Genomic DNA, 27,890 nt, shown 5'->3' with positions numbered 1-27,890 from the left:
AGCTCAAGGAAGAGGCTTGGTGACCACTGCTTTAAAGTATAAAAGTCGTATAAGGTTAATCTTTTACAGTGTAATATTATGTTATGGGTATAAATGTTTAAATGGTTCTTCCTTCCCTGTCTTCTTTCCTGTAGGACTGACTGTGCTACAGAAAATCCTGGACACAGCTGCAGAAAAGAGTTGGCAGGTGACATCCATCAACTTTGATACGCTTACAGAGGCAGCCTTCATTAACTCTATCCAGGACCTGGACAGCAAAAAAGAGCACAAGATCATTCTGGACTGCGAGCTGGAAAGACTTAACTCCATTCTTAACCTGGTGAATTTGTCTTCTTATTGATGAGCAATGATAAAAACCAGTGAGATGTGTGACCTACATCTGCATTTGGCTCAGTGTATTGAATTACTGTAGTTGTGAAGGCTTTGCTTATGTTCGGTGGTTGGATGTAATATTTATATGCTTATGGGAAATCTATTTGAAAGTTAATGGTAGTTTGTTAGCTAGCTTAGTAGCTAGCTGGTGAAACATTCTTGATAATTAGCATGTTTGTTTGCTTTCTATGACTTATTATAAATGAGAAAACTTTACATTGACAGTACATGGAGACTCCTTGTAAAGACAAAAAAAGAAGAAGAAAAAACAAACAAGCATGTAATTGTTTATATTTTGATGTTTTATTTGCATTTTTGGAAGCAGTTTTCAGTGTGAGAGCTTTGTAACAGTCATAGGTAAAGCTTTTACACTCATTCATGTAATTATCCAATCAGCCAATCATGTGGCAACAGTGCAATGCATAAAATCATGCAGATACAGGTCAGGTCAGTCACATCATTCATCAGAATATGGGGAAAATGTGAGCTCAGTGACTTTGACTGTGGCATGATTGTTGTAACAGTCTCTAGAGTTTATAAAACTGGATGTTTTGCCGGTGGAACCACCTTGTTAATGAGAGAGAGAGAGATCAGAGTAGAATGGCCAGACTGGTTCAAGCTAACAGGAAGTCTACAGTAACTCAAAAAATAGTTCCTACTGTTGACATAACCAAAAATGAAGAAGAAGAAAAAAGCAACCTTATAACCATATAAAACCTTATAGATGGTTTCATCTTATTTTGTAATATACAAACTCATTAAATGAGTATGGAGACATTACGAAGAAAAATAAAGCATGGAAGGAAGTAGCAGAGCTCACTGGTGTGAGATAGTGGCTAGTACGGCTAGTACAGCTTGCCCTGATAGTTCGCTGGACAGTGATTGCCCATAAGAGACAAGAATCCATGTGACACGAGTGACTTGTCACTTGCCAGTATGAATTTATGATTAAAAGGATAAACTCTCCTGTTGCCTCTCTTTTCTTAAACAGCCCAATCAAATCACCAGTGCTATGGACCATGTAATGCCGAGAGTGAACTATCTGACAGTAAATTTAAAGCTGGTGATATTACTGTGAAGGGATTTGTCAAACATAGTTGCCAGATTCCCAGCCACTTCTTAAAGTTTACTGGCAGAACACAGTTGTTTGAAAATCCCCTGAGATTTAGGAGTATGAAACCGTAAAGCAGTCAAACCATGATATTTTCCTATTGACGTTTGGAGACCAGAGCCTTCATTCAGTTAAGGCTTAGAGATGCCAGAGGCATACTATAGCTCACAGGTGTGTGAAGTCCTGGTGCGCATGTAGTCATTAAGGCCCATAATTGGGGTTCCCATGGTGACAGATGTCAAATCGCACAATATCGCACCCACCCAGGGAGGGATGGAAGACGTGCAATTAACTGCTAAAAAAATGGGACTAATTAGTTTCTGTCTGGGGAGCCTGCAGAGATTTAGGCTATAAACAACAGAATGTTGGTATATGCATATGAACATGTGTAATGGACTGTTTTATGTCTTGCTTTTCAGATTGCAGTGCAAAAAAAGAATCTGAAGAATTATCACTTTATCCTGGCAAACCTGGTAAGTGAGGCATGTTATCTAACATAACCAGGGGCTGCTGTGGAGTGTAACAGCCTTATCTTTTGCACATCTCCAAATCGATTCCAGCACATCACCACCATTTTTTTACATGAATTCCCCATCTCTTTTTTTTTTGTCTGGTCAGAGCGCTTGTTCTTTTAAATGCAGAACACAATGCAGACAGATTGCTGACTGCCTGCTGAGTTAGAGACTTATCATCCCTACTTCTGCATGGAAAGCATCAATGTCACATGTCTTTTTATCTGCAGCTGTGGGAGTATTGGTGTGAGTGTGAGGGTGTAGGAGTGGTGGTAGATTGTGATTTGTTTTAAAGCTTGTAGCATATGATTTTCTTTTCCTCTGGTGCAGTTTTACTTTATGCAACCTTTCTTCAGATCTGAATAGTGCTAGATAAGGTGTCACATTCAAATAGACATTGTGTTCACTCACTTTGTTCACATATCTGATGAAACACCATGTGACATAACGACACAGGGGATGCAGGTTTCACAGCAGGCCATGTGTCAATATCATTAGCCAAATGGTCTTGAGAGAAATGCAAATCACAGTGAAGAACATTAAATCTTGTTTTTTGTTCCCTCCTTCCTGCTATAAAATGTTTTAATGCAGTATTCTTGACACAACAAGCTATGGATAGTGTACTAGTGATTCATTATACATTCAGAAGCACCGCAAAACACAACTTTCATAAATTTGCATGAATAGTTGATGATTTCTAATTCCATACCTTTGGATGTGTTCCACAAGTTAAACTATTCCCATGAATATGAAGCTCAGCTCTCCTGTGTGTCTCCCATTTCCCCAGTTTTATGGGGCTGAACAATGTCATGAAAATTCTCTTCTGCTCCAAAATCCCACTTTCTTCTACTGGGAAAATCAATACAGTTGGGAGCTACAAAGTGAAGTGGCCTGGTGGTTATTTTTTAATAAGTTGTGGCCAGTAAATTAATATATTGAGACCACTAATTACTAATTGGAGGCTATGTAATAAGTATTGCATGGCCACGATATACCAAAGTCATGACCATGAATTGTTATGAACTAATAATCTTTTCATTTTGAAACTTCACTTCAGGTGACATGCATGGGCTAATGGTGTATTATAAATGTCTCAACTCCAGTGATTCCAGTATGTTATTATGTATCATTCTAAGATTAAAGTGAAGTTTAATATGATCAAATCTCCATGCTTTGGTGTCTCACTCATTTGGAAATACAATAGTTGTTATGAGTTAAGTGCTTTGTGGCCACAAAATAGATCTTGAGAATATCTTGGCCTCAATATATTAACTCATGACCAAAAAAAAAATTTGTAAAAAAATAACCACCCTGTCACCTCAGTGAGTCTGTAGGGATCAGTTAAATAATAATAAAAATAAAAAAACAAAAACAAATGAAAAACCCAAACCTTTACAGGCCCCACATCACATTTGTCATATGCTGCTAATATCCACCTTAAAGTCCCCATGAAATCAGAATTGAAAATTGTGTGGCATTTAATATCACTATGTTAGCCTTAACGTTATCTCTAAGCTAGTGTGCTCCAAAACAATGACACATTTCACAATTCACATTTAGAAATTCAAAATTTACAGACGCTCTCTATCACCAATACAGATCAACAATTTTGATGACATCATTTTGCACTTAAGCTTCTCATCAGATTTTCTGTCCAATCAAATGCTCTCTAGAATCTGAAGTGTCCCTCCCCAACATTATAAAAATCCATGTTAATAATACTCAAGTACAGCTTGGCTGGGGCTGTGAGGTAAGCTAAATTGGCCATTTAAGAAGGGGGCTGAGCCACTCAATATGTCCCGCCCAACTTCCTGTTTCAGTGGAAATTACATCAACACATTGAATAACTGTGCACGTTTCAAGGCACTTCACTGGGACTTTAAATAGCATACATTTAGTGCATATACTTGTAGCATGTAACTTAATAACATATACCTTTAGTGCAAATTGGATGTACACATTAGGGGTATTCAGTGAGATGTAGTGTAATATTAATGTCCATATGATGTACCTGAAAAAAATAAGCAATTAGGTCTCTCTACAGATAAAGAATATGTGTTTTTGAGGCAAATCTGAAAATGTTGGTTTGTCACATTCAATCAATACATAGAAATAAGGGCAAAATTGAGCGTACAAATGAGCGTACATGTCTTTAAGACTATATAGACTATATATAAGAATTTGGGCTGAGTCTATGTATGAATGTCTTCAAGTGGTAAGAAGGAAGTCATTGGCATTCATAAATATAATTAGAATTTTTTATTTTTTAGATAGCTTGCTAAATGGAGCTGACCTGACAGGATTTATGTTTGTAGATGTCCATAATCTTCACTGCTAATACAAGCAGGCTAGGTAACATGAACTGCCTTGACAGGATTCCTGAGAGGATTTTTCACTCTTGATAAATGTAAATGTAATTGTTTAGTATCATAACTGCTGATGGCAGCTAGATGACTTGCATTAGTTAACCTGACAGGATATTGAATAAAAAATGTTGGTGTAAAAAAAATTATTAAGAAAATGCATTCACCCAAAGAAATGGCCCTACCATTGACATACTGTAGACCTTGATCTTATCAGGAAAAGGAAAATCAAGATCTGCATAGGTCACACATTTGAATTGGAGCAGGAAAAGTTTTGGCACTGTTCAGTAGTCCTAACAGGGAATTTGGACAAACAGTCATGCAGCCGCGACAAGCTGTGAATTCACAAGAAGCATCGTGATATTCATAATTGGGCTCTGTGATAGGAGCAAAGAAACCGTAATTCCACATGAACCACATAATTGCACTCAGCAACAATGAAAAAAGATATCAGCCTATAAATAATGACGATAATAAAGGCTGCAAGAATGCAACACTTTGTGAGGGAGAGAGACCCATGGGGTACATCTGATTCTGAGCCAGTCACCTAAGGAATCCCACACACAAACACACACACTGAGCTGTTATTACATGAAGGCTAAAGCTTAATCGACACACTTAATCAGTATGGAAATAACCATATCGTAATTTTTTAAAAATCTGATCTCTGATGTGGTGAGCTGTGCACCTGCATAGCATTATGCCATTCAGTGCTGCAGAGCCATATTGATTAATTTTTATATTTTACAATGTCCATTTTCTCTGGGACTGATTCTAGTTCAAGCTCATTCCTTTCAACCTTAAGTAAGATGGATAGTAGTGCATAAAAAATCCATTATGGAGGCTAGAGTTAGGAGCTATATATATTTGTGTTTGCCTGAACCACTGCAGACTCAGTTTTATTTTCTCTGAAGAAATTTATCTCTAAAGACTAATGTAAGTCCTAAGTAGGATTAGTCTACATCTGCTCTACTAATAGAATGGATTTCACTCTGTCTAGACCTGCTTTTCTTATTATTCAGTGTTTAAAATGTCCTGTGGGCTTAACTTTAAATCTTTAAATTCTTACACATTCTTATTGGACTTTAAACACCAGATTTTTGATCAGTAGTTTAAATAAGTGCTTCTTATTATTTAGTCCACTTAGGCTGCCTTACAGGATGGTAACTGTCACTGTGCACCCTGGCCCCTCAGGAAGACCCAGCACTTCAGACAGGATTTTTTTTTTGTACTTTCCACTATGATTCACATCTGAGGAATTCAGTGAGATTTAATGTACTACTAATAGAACTACTACTATTGCTGCTGCTACTACTACTACTACTACTATACTACTAATATATATGTATGATGTAGTAACCCTGACAAAAAATAAAGCAATAGGGTCTGTCTACAGATCAGAACTACACAAGAAAACCCAAACTGCAGAAAGGATTTTTTTTGTTCTAGGCTTTCCCCATTCATTATATCACTTGACAGTCTGGGACCTTGTTTTGTCAGAAATTTGTCCATTTTGCTGTATTTTTCTGCAGCTATCACCGGCCTGCATAAGACAGGCCACTGTTCTGATAACGTTTCCTCTTCACGTCGCAGTTCCCATGGCGACAAAATCATGTGGTTGTTTTTATTTTATTTTATTTTTTCAGGCCTGCTTCATTCCCTGTCCTTTTGGTTTGCTGCCTGATTGTGTTCACGTTTTCTGTGTTAGTCTTTAGTTATATATGTATACCTTGTTGTGTCATGCATTATTGTTGTTAAGTCCAGGCCTTGTTCTTGGTAAATAAAAGTGTTTCCTAGTTATGTGATTTCCTGGTTTGACCCTAGTTCCTATTTCATGCTTCAGAGAATGATTTATCCTTATTTAATGTTGCCTGCCTGATTATGATTTTTATATTCACACCAATAAAGCTTATACCAAATTTACACACTTGTGTTCTGCCTTTCACTGCATGTTACAATTACATTACAGCTAACTTATTAAGTTAGTGCAGAATGGCTGTAAATTGTAATTGGTTTGCATATAATTTATAATTTTTTTTTTTATCAAAGATTATGTTGTTATAATGTCTGCAACTTTTAACTCATACAGTTTTTTATTTTTGTCTGAAGCAGAAAATGATAAATTACTAAGCAGAGGTACAACTAAGCAGAGTTACAAAGTAGAAGTACAACTCTCTGCAGCTCCCAGTCTGAGAACAGCTGCTTTAGTATAGTACTTAAATTATACAGTATACAGTATATGCCTGTATTTTTGCAGTTGAAAGTCGGATTTATGTGATTTCTCATGCTAAGGCTTTGATCAATTTGGCTCCTAGGGCTTTCTGGACCTGAATTTGACAGAGTTCAGGAAAGGTGGTGCCAACATCACAGGCTTCCAGTTAATGAACTACACAGACCCCATGGTTAGCAGGACTATAGATGACTGGCTGGAGTTTGACAGCAAAGACCTGAAGAGCCCTAAGAGGAGACTCAAGGTGAAGAACAATATTATCAGTGAGGAGAGGATTTGCAGCAAGCATTTACAGATATTGATTAGGAACATACAGAGCTGGGTTTGTAAACACAATGTATGTGTGACTTCACTGATATTTATCATAGTAGTCCCAGTATCTAATTTAGCTTGTGTTGAACTTTCTTCTACTAATGAAGGGGGGGGGGGGGGGGTAACTAACATAGTTGATATTGGACAAATTTTCTGGTCATTATGGTATATTTTGATAGTTTTGGTTGCTATTCAATAAACTGGTGAGAATATGAGAATGAAAATAAAGCCTCAAGATTCTTGAGTCAAATCCTACTTGTGTTTAACAAATTTGAGCTAGTTTACTAGGTAGCTAGCTATGTGCTAATGTTACCTACAGTTAAATATAGTATACTGGTACAGAGGCAGCAAGAAATGTCAGTAAACACTAGCTGATATCCAAATGTGGTGATGTTGTGATATGTCAGGAATTCAGCAATTTTAGTCAAATAATCTATCCTTTTTTTGACTCATAGTCAGTTTTGTTTTCAAATACAGGGTCTTATTTCTGTAGCATAACCAGTGTGGCCATGGGAAGTGTGGGGGGATTGTACATTAAAAATATTATCCAATGCTGAAACCATACTACTGATTATAAGGAAGTATAAACTGTAAGGAAGTATAAACCATACTACCATAAGGAAGTATAAACTGTTACTTAAACTACACATTTTCCCAGCTCCAGAATGACTTTCAGATACCAGGTATCTGTCAACTGCACAGTACAGGATTTAATTTTAAGAAGCTCTAGCTTGTCCTCTTGTTGTTGTAACACTCACTGGTGTCTCCCTGCATTCACACAGTACACAGGAGCGCTCACCTATGATGGTGTGAGTGTCATGGCCACTGCTTTCCAAAACCTCAGGAGGCAGCGTATCGACATTTCCCGGCGAGGGAATGCAGGCGAATGTCTGGCCAACCCCCCAGCACCATGGGGCCAAGGCATCGACATCCAGAGAGCCCTCCAACAGGTTATATACACATACACACACACACACATACACACTCACACCTCATTGATTTAATCACCACCCAATTTAATCAGTTCTTGGACAATCAGATATAAAGGTGTGGAAATATTCATGTTATTATAACAGTACAATATTATAGTTTTCAGTCCTTCACATTCTCAAAGAAAACATTAAATTTATGGTAACACCACAGCCATAGTGCTATTGTTATATTTAAATAAATAGATTTTTTGTTAAGAGGGCTGCTTTAAGCCTTCAGTATTAAACAATCCAGAAATACTGTTTTCTTTGATTTTTCTATAACCTAACCTATATTTTTGCTCTCTATAGCGTAGCATAACATTGATGATATAACTATTCATTTTAGTTTTTACCACTATACAGGCAGATTGTTATTCCCCTCCCAACTTTTTTATACAGTCAAAGGGTTTGCATACATTTAAGACGAATTTTTTTAAAATTACTTATACCAATATAATTAATGTATGTTTCACAGTAACAAAATAGTTCAAGTTAAATCATTAATAGAAAAAATGATATTGTTCAAAGTTTTAAAACATTACATTCCTTTCTGAATGCAACAGAAATATATAAAGAATAAAACATGATGGCATTGCATGTCCATTATACCACAGTGACACTGATTTGCCAATGAATCTATTTATTTTTTTTATTAATCTATTAATGAACAACACATCATTTTTAACCATTTCTAATTACATTTGATGTTGTGGAATGCCCATGTGACAATTTTATGTTACCACTTACCTTATATTATAGCATCTGTAAACAGTTGTTTCGTCACCAGCCTCTCCAAAACATGGCTTGTCATGGTACAGAGAAACTGCGAAGCATAAACAACTTTACCCTGAAGACTTTCCACTTTTTGGCAGAAATCTTACTGTCTGTTACTATAAACTGACACTGGAGACTCCTTCCATAAATGTTACATGAACGTCTATTTAGAGAAAGTCTCATACTCATAACATTGCCTTTGTTTAATAACAACATATTTTTACATTTATTGTTAGGCTTAGATTATATAGATAGTCCCTCTGAATAAGATGTTACTACAGAAATGATAACGTATTAGAGCAAGCACATTAATATAAACCTGTGATCTGAATTACAGCCAGCACTACTGTCAGAGTCATGCTGTTATAGAAAATTAATCAAAACCTTCAGACCAATCATATTTGAGAATTCAACAGCGCTGTGGTAGAATTTCTAAAAACTTGCACACCCTTTGCCTGTATAACTGCCTTTTTGGTATCAGCCTAGAGTTTTTGGATCCTCTCAGGTGTAATATTCAGTCCCTTTGTAGCCCACAAACTGTACAATCTTCCTGAACATTACAGAAACCTATTTTTCTGTTGATTCGTCTTTCTGATTTGGATTGTTGACTCGTTTAAGGATACACCCACATTTCATTTTTAACATCTCAGAATGGTCAATTTTTCTTGGGGGGTACAAATTTTTACACTTGAGTGAAAATATATGTTACTCTCTAGGTACAGTTTGAAGGTCTAACAGGCCACGTCCAGTTCAACGAGAAAGGACATCGAACAAACTTTACAGTCAGTGTACTGGAGCTTGTCCCGAGTGGACCCAAGAAGGTAAATAACTGGTTTCCAAACACCTACACAGTGACTTCTCTTTTCTGCTTGTTAGTAATCGTTACACACTACACAAAAATACATACATACACACACACACACATATATATATATATATATATATATATATATATATATATATATATATATATACACACATATATATATATATATATATATATATATATATATATATATATATATATTTATTTTGTATTTCATTCTTCGACTTAGTCTACTCTAGGCTCACACTTGCAATCGTATTTGTAGCTGTGCAGAATATCTATGTACTTCCTTCAGCTGCCGTTTCAAAGTTTGCCAGTGCAAGTGATTAGCTGTAGCTAGAGCCTCAACCTTATCTCAGGAACACAGCGAGAGTGAAGTGTTAGTCGCTGGAGGGGTGAAAAGGGTGTGCATGCATTTCCAAGTGCTTTCCCTTCTTCTTAAGCCTCTAATATGAATATTTATCATCCTAAAAATAGTTCCTGCGCTGTTCCTTTCTTCTGTCTGCAGGTGGGCTACTGGAACGAAAATGAGAAGTATGTGAGCACGGCGACGTACGCCCACACACTCAACGAGACATTCGGCATGCACAATAGGACATACGTAGTCACCACCATTCTAGTAAGTGGCTCTTGTCGGATTCATTATTTCTGATTTAGACAGTATGTACCATTTGAGAGCTTAATATAGACAGGATCTAACTTTTTGCCTTCGTGTCAAATCATAGGTCATGTTCCTTGCTATTAACATGTCTCAGGCCTCCTGCGTCTTGTTTTCTATAGCAGGTCTAGAGTTTATTTCACTGTATGACAGAGTGGTCTGTCCTGTTACCTTCTATTTACTTTTCTTTGATGCCTCTAGCGGTGCCTCTTACTGTGGCTGTGTCTCATCAGTGAAGCGAATCTCTCAGTATTTCTTGACTTACTGTGCTGATTTCCCTCTGTATGAAGGGTGCAGCTCTCCTCTGAGGGACTTATTAGTTAAAAATGTTTGCTAGTAGCAGAGATTGCCTGTCTGGAGCTTGCCTGTGTGTATTAAAGTGAGGCAGAAGGAAGCTTTTTTTTTTATTGGCATCTCTGCCAATGGTACTGCAGTCTGCAGGTTTGAATCATGATAGAAGACAACATCTATCTGGTCTCCCTCAAGTCCTGGACTTGGCATTAGAGAGAATGGCTTTGCTTAAGGCTTTTTTTCACCAGTCTACTGCCAGTGAAAATTGGGAAATGTTTGTATTAAAAGCAAGAAGAAAATACCTATACACCTATTGTTATTCTATTCATGCATTTACCTAATCAGCCAATCATGTGGCAGCACCACAATGCATAAAATCATGCAGAGACAGGTCAAGAACTTCCATTAATGTTCACATCAAACATAAATTCCCCGGGGAAACGGGGAAAAGCCACCAGCATTGTGGATGAAACCCCTTACACAAACTCTTCACCCTCCTGCTGTCTGGAAAAAGGTACCGCAGCATTCAGGCCCTCACGGCCAGACTGTGTAACAGTTTCTTCCCTCAAGCTGTCAGATTCCTCAATAATCAGAGACTGGACTGGACACACACAGACACACACACACTCTGAACTGAATACCATCCCACTCCCATTGCAATATTTGCACATTTCTGTATTGACTGTATTTTTTGCTGCTACTGTACTTATAAAAAGTATCGTATTTAATTTCTTGTCACTGTTATACACTTGGCTGCTACTGCAATAACTACTATGCCCATATTTGGGATAAGCTTATCTGCTGAATACTACAGTAAGTCATAGCATGTTATGTTTACATTTATACCATTTTTAAATTATGTTGTTACTCTTTGGCACCTATCTTTTTGCACTACCTGTTATATCGGACACTTCCACACTAAAACTGTGTTCTGTTCGGCGACACATTGTCACTTACTCTGCCTGTTGTCCTGTTTTAGTAGTACTGTACTGTCTTGTGTTGTTAGCACACGTTTGCACGTGCACGTTATGTAAAAATGTGTAGATCTTATTTAGTTCTGTGTCGTCTCATGTGATTAGTGTGTTTTATGTAGCATCATGGTCCTGGAGGAACATTGTTTCGTTTCACTGTGTACTGTACCAGCTGTATATGGTTGAAATGACAATAAAGCCACTTGACTTGACTTGATTTGAAAATAATGATATCCTATAGACTTTGACCACATGCTTATTGCTGCCATGTTTTAATATTTCAGAAACTGCTGGTCTTCTGGCATTTGCATCAAGCATTTCTAGAGTTTACACACAGAAAGGTGCCCGAAAATCAGTTTTCAATTAAATCTCATGTTTTGGTTGACATTTTTGCTCACTGTGCTTGCTCACTGGTTACTTTCATCAGTATTTACATGCGATATTTAATGTATAGCACATATATTCAGTGTACGGCATATTAGAAGACAGTGAAATCTGGTTAATATGAATTTTAGTAAAGGAAGTTTAAAATCTCGCTTACAAATACAATTCCTGATTTTAAAAAGGTTTGAGCATAATTTATATTAGATTAAACTCAGTTACATAAATGCCTAATAAATAATTTACTGTGGACCTCAATATTTAATTTGCTCAGAAATACGTTTCATAACCATATTTTTGCTAGTACATTTAAAACTAATTTACTTGGTGCCTACAAATATTAATAGTGTATTAAAATGAAACTAATGTTCTAATGTACTATCTCCAATTATACATGTATATGCTTGTATATCAAAAGTGAATATATTTAGTATACTTCTTAGTATACTTAGTCACGTAGTATAGTTCTCGTCCTGTAATAAACGTCTAGTACACTTGAATGAAGGGTTGGTTTTTTTCACGAGAGCGGCTGAATCCTGTCGAGTGGTGCAGCTGCCCATTAGCAAAAGAACACAAGTTCAAATCTATACGATACCTCAGCCATCCATGGCTTCGTGGCTTCGAGTCCATACAAAAATAATTGGCCCTGGTCTACGTCATCTTTTTGAGTGTTGAGTGCCTGAGACTGTATGATAAGTGCACCCAGACAGAACTGGCAAGCATGCTGTTTCGCACGGGAGGAAAGGAAGAACCCTGCTATCTTTTTTTTTTTTTTTTTTTTAAATAAGCTGACTGTATTTTCTAAGGGCAGTCCACAGCTGTTATTCACAAACCCCCAGCAGTCGGGCTCATCCCTCTAGTGGAACAGAGAGCAGATAGCTTTAACTGGATGAGTGACTCAAGGGCCACCAGTTTTGCACCACACACAGGCTAGCAGCAGGATGATAGAGCAGTATCTTCCCTTACTTGTTTTGCAACCAGCCTCACATGGCCCTCATAACGAGCGGAAATCCATCCGTGGCCCGCCGAGGATGCTATTCTGCTCATTAGGAGCACAGTTTGCTGGCCTTATTCTGTGTTCGGGGACATTACACATCCTCATTTGCAACAGACCATCCCACATGATTTTACACAGTGAGCATTTTGACAAATCTATTTCTCCTTAAAGTGGGTTCATCACACGTTAAGGGTGCTGCTGTGTTAGAAAGCATGTAGTCAAATTGGCACGGATCATGAACATCTATATTCACTGCATCCTCCACCCTCAGGAATCTCCGTATGTGATGCTGAAGAAAAATCACGAGCAGCTGTCAGGGAACGATAGGTACGAGGGATACTGCGTGGAGTTGGCCGCCGAGATCGCCAAACATGTGGGCTACTCTTACAAGTTGGAACTCGTGCCAGACGGCAAGTACGGAGCCCGAGACCCTGATACCAAAATGTGGAACGGGATGGTTGGAGAGCTGGTGTATGGGGTAGGTTAAACAGCTGAAAGTTTTTGGATATGGTTTAATATGAAGTTCTTGAGATAAGGAGAACTCTTTTTCATGTACAGTCTGATAAACTACATACTGGCATGTGGGCATGTTGTGGGTGATTTCCCCCAAAAAAAATCATTAAAGAATATCACATGCATATAAACAATATTTGCATTAAATGTTAAATGTTCTTGGTTAAAGACTAAAGAAAAAAACTGGAACTTCACACATCCACAGAATCATGCATCAACTTGAATATATAAAGGAGACAAGTATAAAGGAGAAAAGACACAACAAAAAACAAAAATATGCAATGAATGGCAGATAAAAGCGTGTAGAGAGTTCGAGTGTTTTGTGCATGAGGTAAATATGAATGAAAACCCTTTGACAGGCTCTTTGAATGCTATTGGCGTTTAAGGTGAGAACATTTATTGTGCAGAAAAAAAACCTTTACTGCAGTAATATTAAGCCGTAAATTTGATCAACTTTAATAAAGTAAGGGTTTAAATTTGTCTTCAAATGGCGGACACAGGCATATTCAAATTTACGACCCTTGGGTCGTATTAATTTGCACATCCATTCGCCATTCCAGGCTGCATTAAATTACACTGTGGGTGCCACTTAAGTCTGTTTGCGTAGACTCTACCTTGTATATTGTACATGTAAATTATAATGCCCCCAAATGAGTATGTATTATGGCAAACACGCAAAATTTATATGATATTCAAATTATTAATGGAAGTTATAGAATTCTCTCTAGACCATGTGAGTAAATCAGCTTGCACTTGCCTTTTTTGCAAGTATGGAGTCATTTTGATAGCTTATGACGAAAGCTTAAGACAAACGCAAACCTGTTCAAACCTTTTAGAATGAAAATTGTCGTGCAGAAATCATCCAAATTGTTCTTTGAGCAAATCAGGGACACATACTATCTTTATGTGAAAGCAAGAGTTTGTCTAAACTACAGTGGACATTGAGATTCTGTAGCGTTTTTTTTATAGGTCCTTGTAGGTTAGTTAATGGCCAAACACATCTGTTCTATACTGTACATTGAAACATTCCCCTTTCTGTTGCCTGGAGGGAGAATTTCTTCATTCCATCTCTCTCTCTTGCATTGACACAAATCCCTTGTGAAAAGGATAACAATGTGCTAGCAAATTGGCCCACAATGAGCCTAGGAGCAGACAATGCAATGTCCGAGCTTTAAAACCAACATCTTGAAAAAGATTTCTCTAACTCGTGTTTCTCTAAGTGCTCATCATGTAGTATAACTCTGTGTTCTAGTCATCTGTTCTTAGTCCTATGAGCTCCCCAGCAATGTCATCCCTTTGTGAATGACTGGGTGATTGACAGAAACAAAAATGGGAATGTTTTGAGGATTTTAAAACAGACAGCGTTTGCAGATGTTTAATGAACAGAGCTGTCATCCGCCCCCAACTCGAGGAGAACAAAAAGCTGTCTCTAAGAGAACTTATAATGTATATGTAAGTAAGTATATATATATATATATATATATATATATATATATATATATATATATATATTAGTATTTCACAAAAGTGAGTACACCCCTCACATTTTTGTAAAAAATTGATTATATCTTTTAATGTGACAACACTGAAGAAATGACACTTTGCTACAGTGTAAAGTAGTGAGTGTACAGCTTGTGTAACAGTGTAAATTTGCTATACCCTCAAAATAACTCAACACACAACCATTAATGTCTAAACCACTGGCAACAAAAGTGAGTACACCCCAAGTGAAAATGTCCAAATTGGGCCCAATTAGCCATTTTCCCTCCCCGGTGTCATGTGACTTGTTAGGGTATCAGGTGTGAATGGGGAGCAGGTGTGTTAAATTTGGTGTCATCGCTCTCACACTCCCTCATACTGGTCACTGGAAGTTCAACATGGCACCTCATGGCAAAGAACTCTCTGAGGAGCTGAAAAAAAGAATTGTTGCTCTACATGAAGATAGCCTAGGCTATAAGAAGATTGCCAAGACCCTGACACTGAGGTGCAGCACGGTGGCCAAGACCATACAGCAGTTTAACAGGACAGGTTCCACTCAGAACAGGCCTCGCCATGGTCGACCAAAGAAGTTGATTGCACGTGCTCAGCGTCATATCCAGAGGTTGTCTTTGGGAAATAGATGTATGAGTGCTGCCAGCATTGCTGCAGAGGTTGAAGGGGTGGGGGGTCAGCCTGTCAGTGCTCAGACCATACGCCACACACTGCATCAAATTGGTCTGCACGGCTGTCGTCCCAGAAGGAAGCCTCTTCCAAAGATGATGCACAAGACCGCCCGCAAACAGTTTGCTGAAGACAAGCAGGCTAAGGACATGGATTACTGGAACCATGTCCTGTGGTCTGATGAGACCAAGATAAACTTATTTGGTTCAGATGTTGTCAAGCGTTTGTGGCGGCAACCAGGTGAGGAGTACAAAGACAAGTGTGTCTTGCCTACAGTCAAGCATGGTGGTGGGAGTGTCATGGTCTGGGGCTGCATGAGTGCTGAGTTCATTGAGGGAACCATGAATGCCAACATGTACTGTGACATACTGAAGCAGAGCATGATCCCATCATGTATTCCAGCATGATAACGACCCCAAAACACACCTCCAAGACGAGGTACACTTAGGGGTGTACTCACTTTTGTTGCCAGCGGTTTAGACATTAATGGCTGTGTGTTGAGTTATTTTGAGGGGACAGCAAATTTACACTGTTACACAAGCTGTACACTCACTACTTTACATTGTAGCAAAGTGTCATGTCTTCAAGTTTGTCACATGAAAAGATATAATAAAATATTTACAAAAATGTGAGGGGTGTACTCACTTTTGTGAGATACTATATATAGTGACTGTGAGTGAGGCTGAATCCTAATCATCTACAGTGCTGTATGGATTTTTCTTCAAGCATTCTAGATATTATTTTTGTTATTATTCATCCTGTACAGTAGTACTGTTAGAGGAATTTGAATCATTCTGAGGGAACAGGCTTTTGTAACACTCACACACACACAAATCCTTCTTAATGCAATGCGACATTCAGTCGATTATATGAAGGGAAGAGTATAAACTTAAATAATGTATGAACATACACCGTTCTCACAATTTAAGATTATTTGACGATTTGGAATTCTGACATGCCCAAATATTGTTGACTGGTGTGTGTGTGTGTGGGTGTGTGTGTGCGCGCACATTTTTGAGCAGCCAGAATGAATTATTGGTATGAGATTGCAGTAATCTTCATAGTCATAGTCTTCTTAGATTTTTAAAGGCAAAGCCAAGATATCAGATTGTGTGCTGAAATAGAGTATATGCTATTTGCATTTGCCACACAGAAAGCCGATGTAGCCGTGGCTCCTCTCACGATCACCCTGGTTCGAGAGGAGGTCATTGACTTCTCCAAGCCCTTCATGAGCTTGGGCATCTCTATCATGATCAAGAAGCCCACCAAATCCAAGCCAGGCGTCTTCTCCTTCCTGGACCCGCTGGCATACGAGATCTGGATGTGTATAGTGTTTGCGTACATCGGTGTCAGCGTGGTCCTATTCCTGGTGAGCCGTTTCAGCCCGTACGAGTGGCACAGTGACGACTCAGAGGACAGCGGTGAACATCTGAGCCAGAAACGGACACCGTCCCCAGAAGCCGGACAATCGCAGTTGCAGGGTCAGCATGGCCAGAGTCCAAGCCAGCAAGACAAGCAGGAAAAACCACCTGAACACTCCAATGAGTTCGGCATTTTTAACAGTCTGTGGTTCTCTCTGGGTGCCTTCATGCAGCAAGGCTGCGATATTTCACCCAGGTATGTTTTTGGATTTCTATGACTAAGATCGGAATGATACTTATGAAAGCAATGAAGACAGTCAAACTCAATAAGAAATAAAAAAAATTGCACAGTTACCCAAGATAAAACACAATAATGTCAAGGCAATAATTTTAAAGTCGCAAACCATCAGTAAATCTAACTCAATTTAAATGAAAAAGGGAAACACCAGTAAAACAACTGAAACTAACAGAAAAGCCAGATAGCATAATAAGGGAAAACCGGGATGCTGGAGCAGTAATAGAGAAAGTAATGAAAGATTTATGAATCATCAGCAGAGACAATATTCCAAATGTGGAGCTTGAGAAGCATCTGGGGACGAGAGAGCTCTGAGGTTTTTTTTTAAATATTTTGAAAATTTCTGGCTACATATGTAAAACAAAAAAAACAAAAAAATAAACTTTTGTATTGAATTAAACTTTGGATTCCACTAAACCCTCAAACAAGTCTGAGAATCTAGAATATTCTGTGGGCAAAACCTTGAGCAGTCAGAAGTGTTGGACAAGAAAATGTTAAAAAGTATTCATTTGATATTGGTTACCACACACACTAAGAATGTAATGTCAGTAACTTTTTTCTGTTAAAAATTGCAGATTCTTTATGAAAAGGTGTTTTGTGCAGCAAACCACAAGTTTCACAATATAAGTGAATGCGTCATTTGAAAGCAAACCTAGATATCCATCTACAGTTTGGATTGGATTAAGATTACTGAACATACAGTATATCTATGAAGTACTATTGCCAGACATACATGTGTACATGAGTAATTCAGATTTAAATCACAAAGCTGGAGATGTCTTTACCTTGTACACATGATCATCATGCTAAAAATTTTAACATGAGTAGGTAACATGACCATACATATTTTTGTAAATCACACAGCAGTGGTGGACATTCCCCAACGTAGGTTTGTCATGGATGTTATTGATTATTTATTAGAATGATATTAGATAGCTATAAGCCCATATGTGTGCTAGGAACTCAATAATTGACCTAAAACCCTAAGAAGACATGACAGTATTATATGACAATATAGTCATATAATCATCTATATTTTATTGTTCTGAGTTTTATAAAGTTAGCCAAATTTTGGTTTCGATCTGAGATGATAGAAAAGGAAGTTCCTTGGAGTGTGTTTACACTAAAGAAAAAGCTCAAAACTGCTTTTCCAGCAGGATATCATAGAATCTTTACCATCAGGTCAATTTGGATGGATACTGTATGTATTAGCTGGGTTTATTTCTAGCTGGGTTTTGTTTTATAGAAAGTTAAATCTTTCCATGTTTCCAAAAATTCTGGTATGACAGAATCCGGCTAGGACTAAAATCGCAGAGATACTCTAGTAATAATTGCATTACTTCATACCGCCATGTAAAACAAATCCAATCCGAATAGGATTTATGCTATAGTGTGTTTTGTGTTTTTCTTTTAATGACGTGAATCCATGTCAAGGTCTGTGGTGAGGTGGCAGTTCTGACCCAATTCTGTATAACAGTGCATGTCTTGTTGCAGCTATGTATTCCCTTTTATTTCGCACTCTCTTGAACCGAAGCTGTCTCGTGCCTTCAGCTGAACTGACACTTGTCGTACTATTTTCTCTTGCCATTAGTCATTATGGAGAGCATTAGCGTGTTGTATGGCTGCTGCATTGCTCAATTGTCTGTTCTCTCCCCTCATTATACCGAGATGGTCTCAGAGCCTCTAGAAGTTCCAGGCTCCTCAACTGTCGTTTGACATTTAGATACAACATATATATATATATATCCTTGGCTTGAGGGGAGAGCTGGCGCGACTCAAATTAGATTCCGCTCTCAGTCAGGGACTTGGGCTGCCGTCGTTCTGCTCACTGTGTGAGCTCAACAGCTGCGGAAGATGTTTTCACTGTCCATCTCTGACTGGCTAATTAAGGTTGGACTCTGTGCCAACCAGAGGGTCCTTATGAAAATCTTCACAGAAGCCATTGATTTACTCTTATCGGGCAATTACACAGAGGAGCACATGGTAGAGGATGGATTGTGCTCTGGCCCCGTGTGACCCACAGAGACAGGTGTTACATCAGGTAAATCCGAGGGAATGAGAGAATATAGAGCGGGGTGATATGAATCATTTTCTCAGCACTTCAGGGATTTTTTATGGAAATCTCAGCACAAACTCTCTGCGGTGGTCTGAAAGGATGATTTGCAAAGCTGTTGCAGCTGGGTATGAATATACTAAATCAGGCTCTCTACATATTCTGCAAGTCTGTTGTGTTGTTTTTACAGTTCAAGCAATATAATGTTGTATGTATGGAGTCAACACTCTAGAGTCCTGATTTACTAAGATCCAAATAAAGAGCGCTAATTTGCATGTGTAATCAGATAAATTATGCGTGCTGAGGGTGATTTTACTAAGAATATTTGCATAAATTGCGTCATGTGAAAAGAAGGGGAGGAAAAGGGCAGGGAAATTTAGTAGTGAAAAATTCACCTCTGAAGAAGTCAGAAGTCGTTTTCAGCAAGAGTGAAACTTATCAAAACTGAAACTCCCCACACATGTGGTTGCATATCAGGTATAGTGCAGAATAAAGGCTTGATATTAGCCATAAAACAATATGAAAGCAACATAAGGAACTGTAGACATGTTCATAAAGTAATGGGCTACTTGCACAAACACTTCTTCATCATAACCAAAACATTTCGTCCGCTATAATGACTGTCTAAACCGCTGGCAACAAAAGTGAGTACACCCCAAGTGAAAATGTCCAAATTGGTCCCAAAGTGTCAATATTTTGTGTGGCCACCATTATTTTCCAGCACTGCCTTAACCCTCTTCGGTATGGAGATCACCAGAGCTTCACAGGTTGCCACTGGAGTCCTCTTCCATTCCTCCATGATGACATCACGGAGCTGGTGGATGTTAGAGACCTTGTGCTCCTCCACCTTCCATTTGAGGATGCCCCACAGATGCTCAATAGGGTTTAGGTCTGGAGATATGCTTGGCCAGTCCATCACCTTCACCCTCAGCTTCTTTAGCAAGGCAGTGGTCGTCTTGGAGGTGTGTTTGGGGTCGTTATCATGCTGGAATACATGATGGGATCATGCTCTGCTTCAGTATGTCACAGTACATGTTGGCATTCATGGTTCCCTCAATGAACTCAGCACTCATGCAGCCCCAGACCATGACACTCCCACCACCATGTTTGACTGTAGGCAAGACACACTTGTCTTTGTACTCCTCACCTGGTTGCCGCCACACACGCTTGACACCATCTGAACCAAATAAGTTTATCTTGGTCTCATCAGACCACAGGATATGGTTCCAGTAATCCATGTCCTTAGTCTGCTTGTCTTCAGCAAACTGTTTGCAGGCTTTCTTGTGCATCATCTTTGGAAGAGGCTTCCTTCTGGGACGACAGCCATGCAGACCAATTTGATGCAGTGTGTGGCACATGGTCTGAGCACTGACAGGCTGACCCCCCACCCCTTCAACCTCTGCAGCAATGCTGGCAGCACTCATACATCTATTTCCCAAAGACAACCTCTGGATATGACGCTGAGCACGTGCAATCAACTTCTTTGGTCGACCGTGGCGAGGCCTGTTCTGAGTGGAACCTGTCCTGTTAAACTGCTGTATGGTCTTGGCCACCGTGCTGCACCTCAGTGTCAGGGTCTTGGCAATCTTCTTATAGCCTAGGCTATCTTTATGTAGAGCAACAATTCTTTTTTGAAGTGTGAGTGTGAGAGCGATGACACCAAATTTAACACACCCGCTCCCCATTCACACCTGATACCTTGTAACACTAACAAGTCACATGACACCGGGGAGGGAAAATGGCTAATTGGGCCCAATTTGGACATTTTCACTTAGGGGTGTACTCACTTTTGCTGCCAGTGGTTTAGACATTAATGGTTGTGTGTTGAGTTATTTTGAGGGGACAGCAAATTTACACTGTTACACAAGCTGTACACTCACTACTTTACACTGTAGCAAGTGTAATTTCTTCAGTGATGTCACAAGAAAAGATATAATGAAATATTTACAAAAATGTGAGGGGTGTACTCACTTTTGTGAGATACTGTACATAAACTAATATGAAAGTAAGACAATTTTAATCGTAATGATCACCCAAGCTAACATTAGCCAAACGCTGACTTTATTGTAAGACTGAAAAAAAACATTAGACATTGCTGTCTCTCTGTGTCCTGAATTTAGCAGGATATTCATTAAAAGTTCACTAATATCAGAACTAATAAAAGTTCACTAAAAATTCACTAATATCAGGCCAATATGTGGTACGTGCTGTAGTGATCTAGATATGTGGTATGTACAAAAGCACAATAGAGTTAACACAGCTATTAGAATGAAAGTTAAACCTTTGAAATTTTATTTGTTTGAACGCCAGTCAAACTGCTTTACGGGTGAATGTAGGAAAGCGTTACCCAAAGTGAAAACAAATCAACATGTCAATGAAAGATGTTTAAACCTGAACTCATTCAATTCAACAGAATTTAATCATAAAATAAATCTTTGGAAACATTTGATTATACATATTGATATGCAAGTCAATCAGTGTGGGTTTTTTCTTTAAAGATGGCCAAACTTGGGACATATCTGAGATCTTGTGGGAGTTGGTTCCAGTTTTAGGTAGTTTAGAAGCTAAATGCTTCCTCACCATGCCTCCTGTTATTTTTGTATTCTTCAAGTAGATACGAGATGGATTTAGGTTTCTAAGCAATTGAGTGATTTATAGACAAGTAGCAACAAAAGCTTGTGCAACATAGATGTTTTTCTCTACTCAGTTGCAATTTACAGTTTTAAAATCATTTGGACCCGATAACCTCAAAAAGACAGGAAAACAAGCATTTCCACCATTTCAGGTTTAAGGAGAGTAGGGATGGATGTAATCATAGTTACCAGCTGTGCAGTCGGGAACTGCTTGCTGGCAGTGGCGATCTGGAAAACCCAGATGGATGATGGATTGTTAATTGATTGTGCAGTAATTTGTAGAAATCGGTAGAAAAAATCATAACAGTACATTTTGCAATATAACCTTTTTATAAATTATTTGTCTAATGTCCACATGTTCGCATCACACCTCCAAGGTTGGGGGTTCGAGTCCCTCCGACTGCCCTGAGTTTGCATGTTCTCCCCATGCTGCGGGAGTTTCCTCCAGGTACTCCGGTTTCCTCCCCCAGTCCAAAGACATGCATGGTAGGCTGATTGGCATGTCCAAAGTGTCCGTAGTGTATGAATGGGTGTGTGAATGTGATTTGGCCTGTGATGGACTAGCACCCGGACAGGGTGTACCTCGCCTTGTGCCCGATGCTCCCTGGGATAGGCTCCAGGTTCCTTGCAACCCTGAAGGATAAGAGGTATAGCAAATGGATGGATGGATAAATTATTTGTTTAATGTCCAGATGAAGCACATTTACCTCACACCTCCAGGGTTCCGGGTTTGATTCCTGCCTCCGCCCTGTGCTCACGGAGTTTGCATGTTCTCCCTCTGCTTCAGGTACTCTGGTTTCGTCCCCCAGGAATCTCTAAATTGTTCGTAGTATGTGAATGAGTGTGTGAGTGTGTGTGATTGTGGCCTGTGATGGGTTGGTATCCTGTCCAGGGTGCCCCCTGCTTCGTGCCCAGAGTCCCCTGGTATAGGCTCCAGGCTCCTGGCAACCCTGTGTAGGATAAGTGGTACAGAAAATGGATGGATGTCCACATGACCAACATTTTCTCAGATGATTTGCTGCTCAAAGTGTTTGAACATGTCTGAGTGCTGAGCGGCACAGGAGAGCAAAGAAGCAAAACAAAACCAGTATATTTAATCACTTTCTAATTATCATCACCATTAACATTAATCATAAAGTGCTAGATTTGAGACTTCATTGTAGATCTGTTTAATTTTATTCAGCCATTTTTGGCTGACAATGCCATTTCGTGGCATCCCTAATAAATATAGTTAACTGATATTAACACCAAGCTGAATAGATTGATAGATCTTATTTCATTAATGAATGCAAAATAATCTCAGTTTACCTTCGCAGAACGCAAGGATGCTGTTAAAGTCTAGTCATGAGCATGTGAGATAGTGTAGGGCTTAAATATAAAGGGTTTATTACTTAGCCCACTGCTCTCCTATAACCAAAGGCAGAAATAGGTGCAGCCGAAGGTTAAATGCGTGTTTTAGTTTATGATTTAAATATCTGACTCCATTTAATTAATTATCTGACTACAAATAATAATAACTCTTAACTTATTTATCTGACTCCATAGAATAATCTTCTAGTTAGTGCTAAGAAGTATAAACAGAGTTTTTATTAAAATGACATTCCTACGTCAGAGGCTTTTATATAGCTTCTTTATTAAACCATTATGTTGTTAGCTGAGAGGTTTCTATCAATGTGCAAGCCTAGGCCTTTCCTATTTAACTTGTCAGAGGTTCTGTTTAAACTTGCACGTATTAGCCTTTTCTTTTGGCTTGTCAGAGGTCGATTTTAAACATGTCAAATGTACTGTAACTTTAGCTTAGGAAACTATTTCTAGTAACCATACAAACATATAAATCATGCACTCTTAGTGCATCATACTCTTTCAGAAGAACCTCTGAATATTTAGAGATAGAATAGCAAATGAATTTATTGCACAAATTTTACATAAAATAGAAACAAATGTAACTTGATCAGTGTCACGGACATAGGATGGTTGATGGAAAAAGCATAATGTATTCTACCAGGCATATCCTCTTATACCCCTGAGCCTCTTTGAAATGTATAGTTACCAGGATACCAATGGGGAATGAAGCAATATTTTTATGGTAGGATGGACCCCCAGTTAATTAGTTCACCCTAAGGAACTATGTTAATTAAGTTCCTGAGAATGAGTCGGTGGGAGCAAAAGGCAAGATGCCTGCCATGCAAACCAGGGGGTGCCAGCATGTGTGTTTGTGTGTATGTGTGTGTGTGTGTTTGTGTGTGTGTGTGAAGAAAGAGCACATATTGCATCATATATTGTAAATGTTGTTTCCTAATACTATGTGATATTTATGATATCACCAGATCGTTCACCATGAAATATGGATAAAAAAAGGGTGGGTGGGGCTTGCAGGCGATGTCAGTCAGTATCGGAGACTTCAAAACACTTGTGTAATTCATTCCAGGATCCTATTTGGATTTGCCCATCGTAACTTGTAATAGCATACTCTGATGTTAATTGTGGAGTGTCGACACAAAGTGCATAAATTAGAGTAAACATAAGTGGATATCATAGGAGTGTAAAATCATGTCAAGACAATTAAATTGTTATTGTACAGGATAATATGGCAAACCATGATAAGATATTATAATTGTAATATGAAAAAGACTGTCATTGTTTAGTTTAAAATATCTAATATCTACACATCAGTGGTTTATCTCCTGTATGAAACTCTGCAAATCTGTACCATCCATTTGAAATACAAAAGTGTTTGTCCTTGATAAATGTCAGGACTGCCATTCAAAGCGCTCACTGCTCGCAAAGTAATTCATGTCAGCTCATGCACACATGGGCCTTATCATGGCAAAGAAAGACCCTTTCCCCCTGTCTGCGTTACTTCAGTTAGCCTGTCTGATTTTCTGAGCAGCTGTTTAATCTGATAAGGCACATGAATGGATTTCTTCTCTTTGCACTGATAAAGGTATAATGGTAAAAGGAAAAAAAAAAAGCTTTTTGCTCCTCCTACCTGTCCTTTTCTGAGACAGACCGCAAATGGCGCAGCGACAACGGCAATCAGGGCCATTTTGTCTCGAAGCTGCTATAACGCGAGGTTGTGAGAAGGTGGCGGAGTTGATTAGCTGGCGAGTGCTAAGGCTTTGGCAGAGATCTGTTGTAGCACAGCAGAGCGGACTGGCACAGTTCTGCTAGTACGACACTGCTGCAGATGGAGATGTATTATATTGGTGACTTCAACGAGATTGTTCCACATCCCTTTTCTGTTGTTGTTCATGCTTCAGGATTTTATTTGGCTTATCTGCTACATGCTGACATTGTCACATACGCTGTCGTCGTCTTCGTCAGCGCACACCACAGAACACTTTACGAGACAGCAGATGTCTCTGCACACAGGCGTGTGGAAATATGGCTTACTCTAAATGGCCGGAGCCTGTGTTGACGTGCCTTCAATTCAGTAGCCTCTCCAGATGTGCGTTCTTGCTTGCAGCTCACATGGGCTGATATTAGATTATGCAAATGGACTAAGCCTGATGTTAATGGTTTCAGCACTAAACAAAACGGTTCACGCCGATTTAAATGTCAGAGTTGCACACTGACACACAAGGAACCATTGTGACGGAGAAGGTCTCGATTTATATGATTTATTGATTCTGACTAAAGACAATACCGGGAAATTTATGGTAATGTGTGCATACATTACATCATTAATCTAGATTGCTCTGACATTTTCACATGGTGAAGCATTACATGGGCATTATCATAACAGTGCAGTGTGCAATAATGTGTGCAGCAGCACCATCAGAGCGAACTCCACTCAAATAGAATTTTATCTGTTTTTTTAATCACATTAACCTACTCAAAGGCAAAGCATACCCCATGTTCTACTTTCAGTTGCCTAAGCTTCATATATGTAAGTATGTATATGTAAATATGCCTGTGCTAAACCTTGTGGCTAAATGACCCATTTTAACATTACCTTTTGTTGTTCTTTAATTCAGTATAATCTCTTGGGCTTATATTGCACTACATAGGGTCTCCATCCATCCATCCATCCCATCCATCCCATCCATCCATCCATCCATTTTCCGTACCGCTTATCCTACACAGGGTCATGGGGAGCCTGGAGCCTATCTCAGGGAACTCGGGGCACAAGGTGGGGGACACCCTGGACGGGGTGCAAACCCATCACAGGGGCACAATGTCACACACATTCACACTTTCATTCATACATGGGCAATTTAGAAATGAAAATCAGCCAACAACACATGTCTTTGGACTGGAGTTTCAAGAAACACAGTTGAAAAGTGTATCAGGAAAAGTGAATTTAGTGTAATGTAAATACTCATTTAAGATAGGTGAAGCATGGAGGGGCCATGGTTTGCATGTTCTCCCTATGCTTCGGAGGTTTCCTCCGGATGCTCTGGTTTCCTCCCCCAGTCCAAAGACATGCAATGTAGGCTGATTGGCATTTCCAAATTGTCCATAGTTTGTGAATGTGTGTGTTACTGTGCCTTGCGATGGGTTGCAACCCCGTCCAGGGTGCCCCCCACATTGTGCCCCTGGAATAGGTTCTAGGCTCCCCGTGACCCTGTGTAGGTTAAGCTGTAGGTATGGAAGATGGAAGAATGGATGGATGGATTCAGCATGGTCTTTAAGATTGACTTATGTACATTACGTTTATTTTACAGAATAAAAGATACATACTTAATTGTTGAAGGTTCCATCTGAGAACTGTCAAAGAGCCACTACTCTATCCTTTGAGCAAGGCCTGTAACCCTTAAATTCTAAGCTCATGCTTTTTGTCTTGAATAGAAGTGTCTACCAAAATGAATAAATGAATGGCGCTGGAAGAAAAGAGGATCCTCTCAGCCTTGAGCCTTCAGATCATGTCATTTCAAGGACAGTTCTGTGTAAAATAGAAAAGCCATTACCTGAATATGAATTGATCCTTAAAGCTGTGCCTACAAGGATAGGAATATCTGAAAGACTTGACCTTGTGGGGGCGTTTCGCTGGTTCCAGTGAGGACATTTTAAAAAATTAAATACATAAATAAATAAATTGTTTCCAGCTGTATCTAAGGTAAGGTTAACATTAGAATGAGGTGTAGGCATAGTGTGTGTGTGTCTGTGTGTGTGTGTATCTGTGTGTGTGTGTGTGTGTGTGTGTGTGTTTTGTAATCCTTAGGACGTGTTACACACAGTGCATGTTTGTGTGTGTGTATGTTTTGTAGGCTTGTTACGCCCCACCACATAAACACACTGTTGATTCAGTTCTGCCTCACATACGCTTACATATTAAAAAATATTCACACCCTGTTTACACACCACTGTTCACACGTACACATTATCATCACACACACAAGCACAAACACACGCACACTCACACACACACACACACACACACAGCAGCCTAGGGCTTTTCTCATTGCAGAGGTGACCCCATGTTCAGCGCTGTTAAACACGGCCGGCTCTCCAGAGAAGACAGCCTGTCACAGAACTTGATGCGTTTGCTTTCACGATGTCCATAATGGTAAAGACACCAGTGAGAGTCTGAAATACATGAGATGAATATGAGCTGAAAGGGTGAAGTACTGTATCTCCATGGAGTTTGTATATCTTATTAAAAACTTAAAAGCTTTTGGGCTTGGAGTATCAAAGTGACCCATATTTTGAGGATTAGTTACTCCATTAATTAATTGCTGTGATTCATTAGAGGGTTTAAGTGGTGAGATATGCTGAGTTTAACTGAGCTTTGGGAGCACTGACACGTTGTAATGTATGTGTCAGATATATCAGATGGTGAAGACCCTGTCAAAATTATTTTCCTAGATTCCTACTACAAAAGAGAGAACGATGTTGGCCTTAATTTTGGGGAAATTTTTATGCGTCCACCACTGAGTGGGTTCACCCCAGTGGATTTGTGTATCCAGCTGTGAGGAACGAGTGGTTGAATGATTGGCTTGATATGGAATTATCATTGTAGCCAGCAGACGAACTGATTCAATTTTCTAATTGATCCAAACTGGGTCAAGGTCACAGCAAGGTCAAATGTCTGAAATCATTTTGCCTCAATAGCTTCCTTCATGTTTGCAGTATATTTGAAGGGTATTTCTGGCACACATATTAG

The 27,890-nt window shown here is 39.0% G+C and overlaps 1 protein-coding gene across 4 annotated transcripts in view; it reads left to right on the top strand.

Moving 5' to 3' along the window:
* Window positions 1-27,890, top strand: part of gria1b (glutamate receptor, ionotropic, AMPA 1b) — a 101,236-nt gene that overhangs the window by 46,581 nt on the left and 26,765 nt on the right. For all 4 annotated transcript variants that reach the window (XM_053648062.1, XM_053648059.1, XM_053648061.1 and 1 more), the window contains exons 4-11: window positions 135-319; window positions 1,903-1,956; window positions 6,674-6,832; window positions 7,683-7,850; window positions 9,362-9,466; window positions 9,980-10,090; window positions 13,041-13,247; window positions 16,596-17,059. In XM_053648062.1, coding sequence (XP_053504037.1) covers window positions 135-319; window positions 1,903-1,956; window positions 6,674-6,832; window positions 7,683-7,850; window positions 9,362-9,466; window positions 9,980-10,090; window positions 13,041-13,247; window positions 16,596-17,059 — 1,453 coding nt within the window. The remainder of the gene's footprint in view (window positions 1-134; window positions 320-1,902; window positions 1,957-6,673; window positions 6,833-7,682; window positions 7,851-9,361; window positions 9,467-9,979; window positions 10,091-13,040; window positions 13,248-16,595; window positions 17,060-27,890) is intronic.

This window comes from Ictalurus furcatus, chromosome 18 (genome assembly GCF_023375685.1).
Source record: "Ictalurus furcatus strain D&B chromosome 18, Billie_1.0, whole genome shotgun sequence".
NCBI lineage: Eukaryota > Metazoa > Chordata > Actinopteri > Siluriformes > Ictaluridae > Ictalurus > Ictalurus furcatus.
Note: the sequence above shows the minus strand (reverse complement) of the source record. Positions and strands in the feature narration are given on the sequence as shown.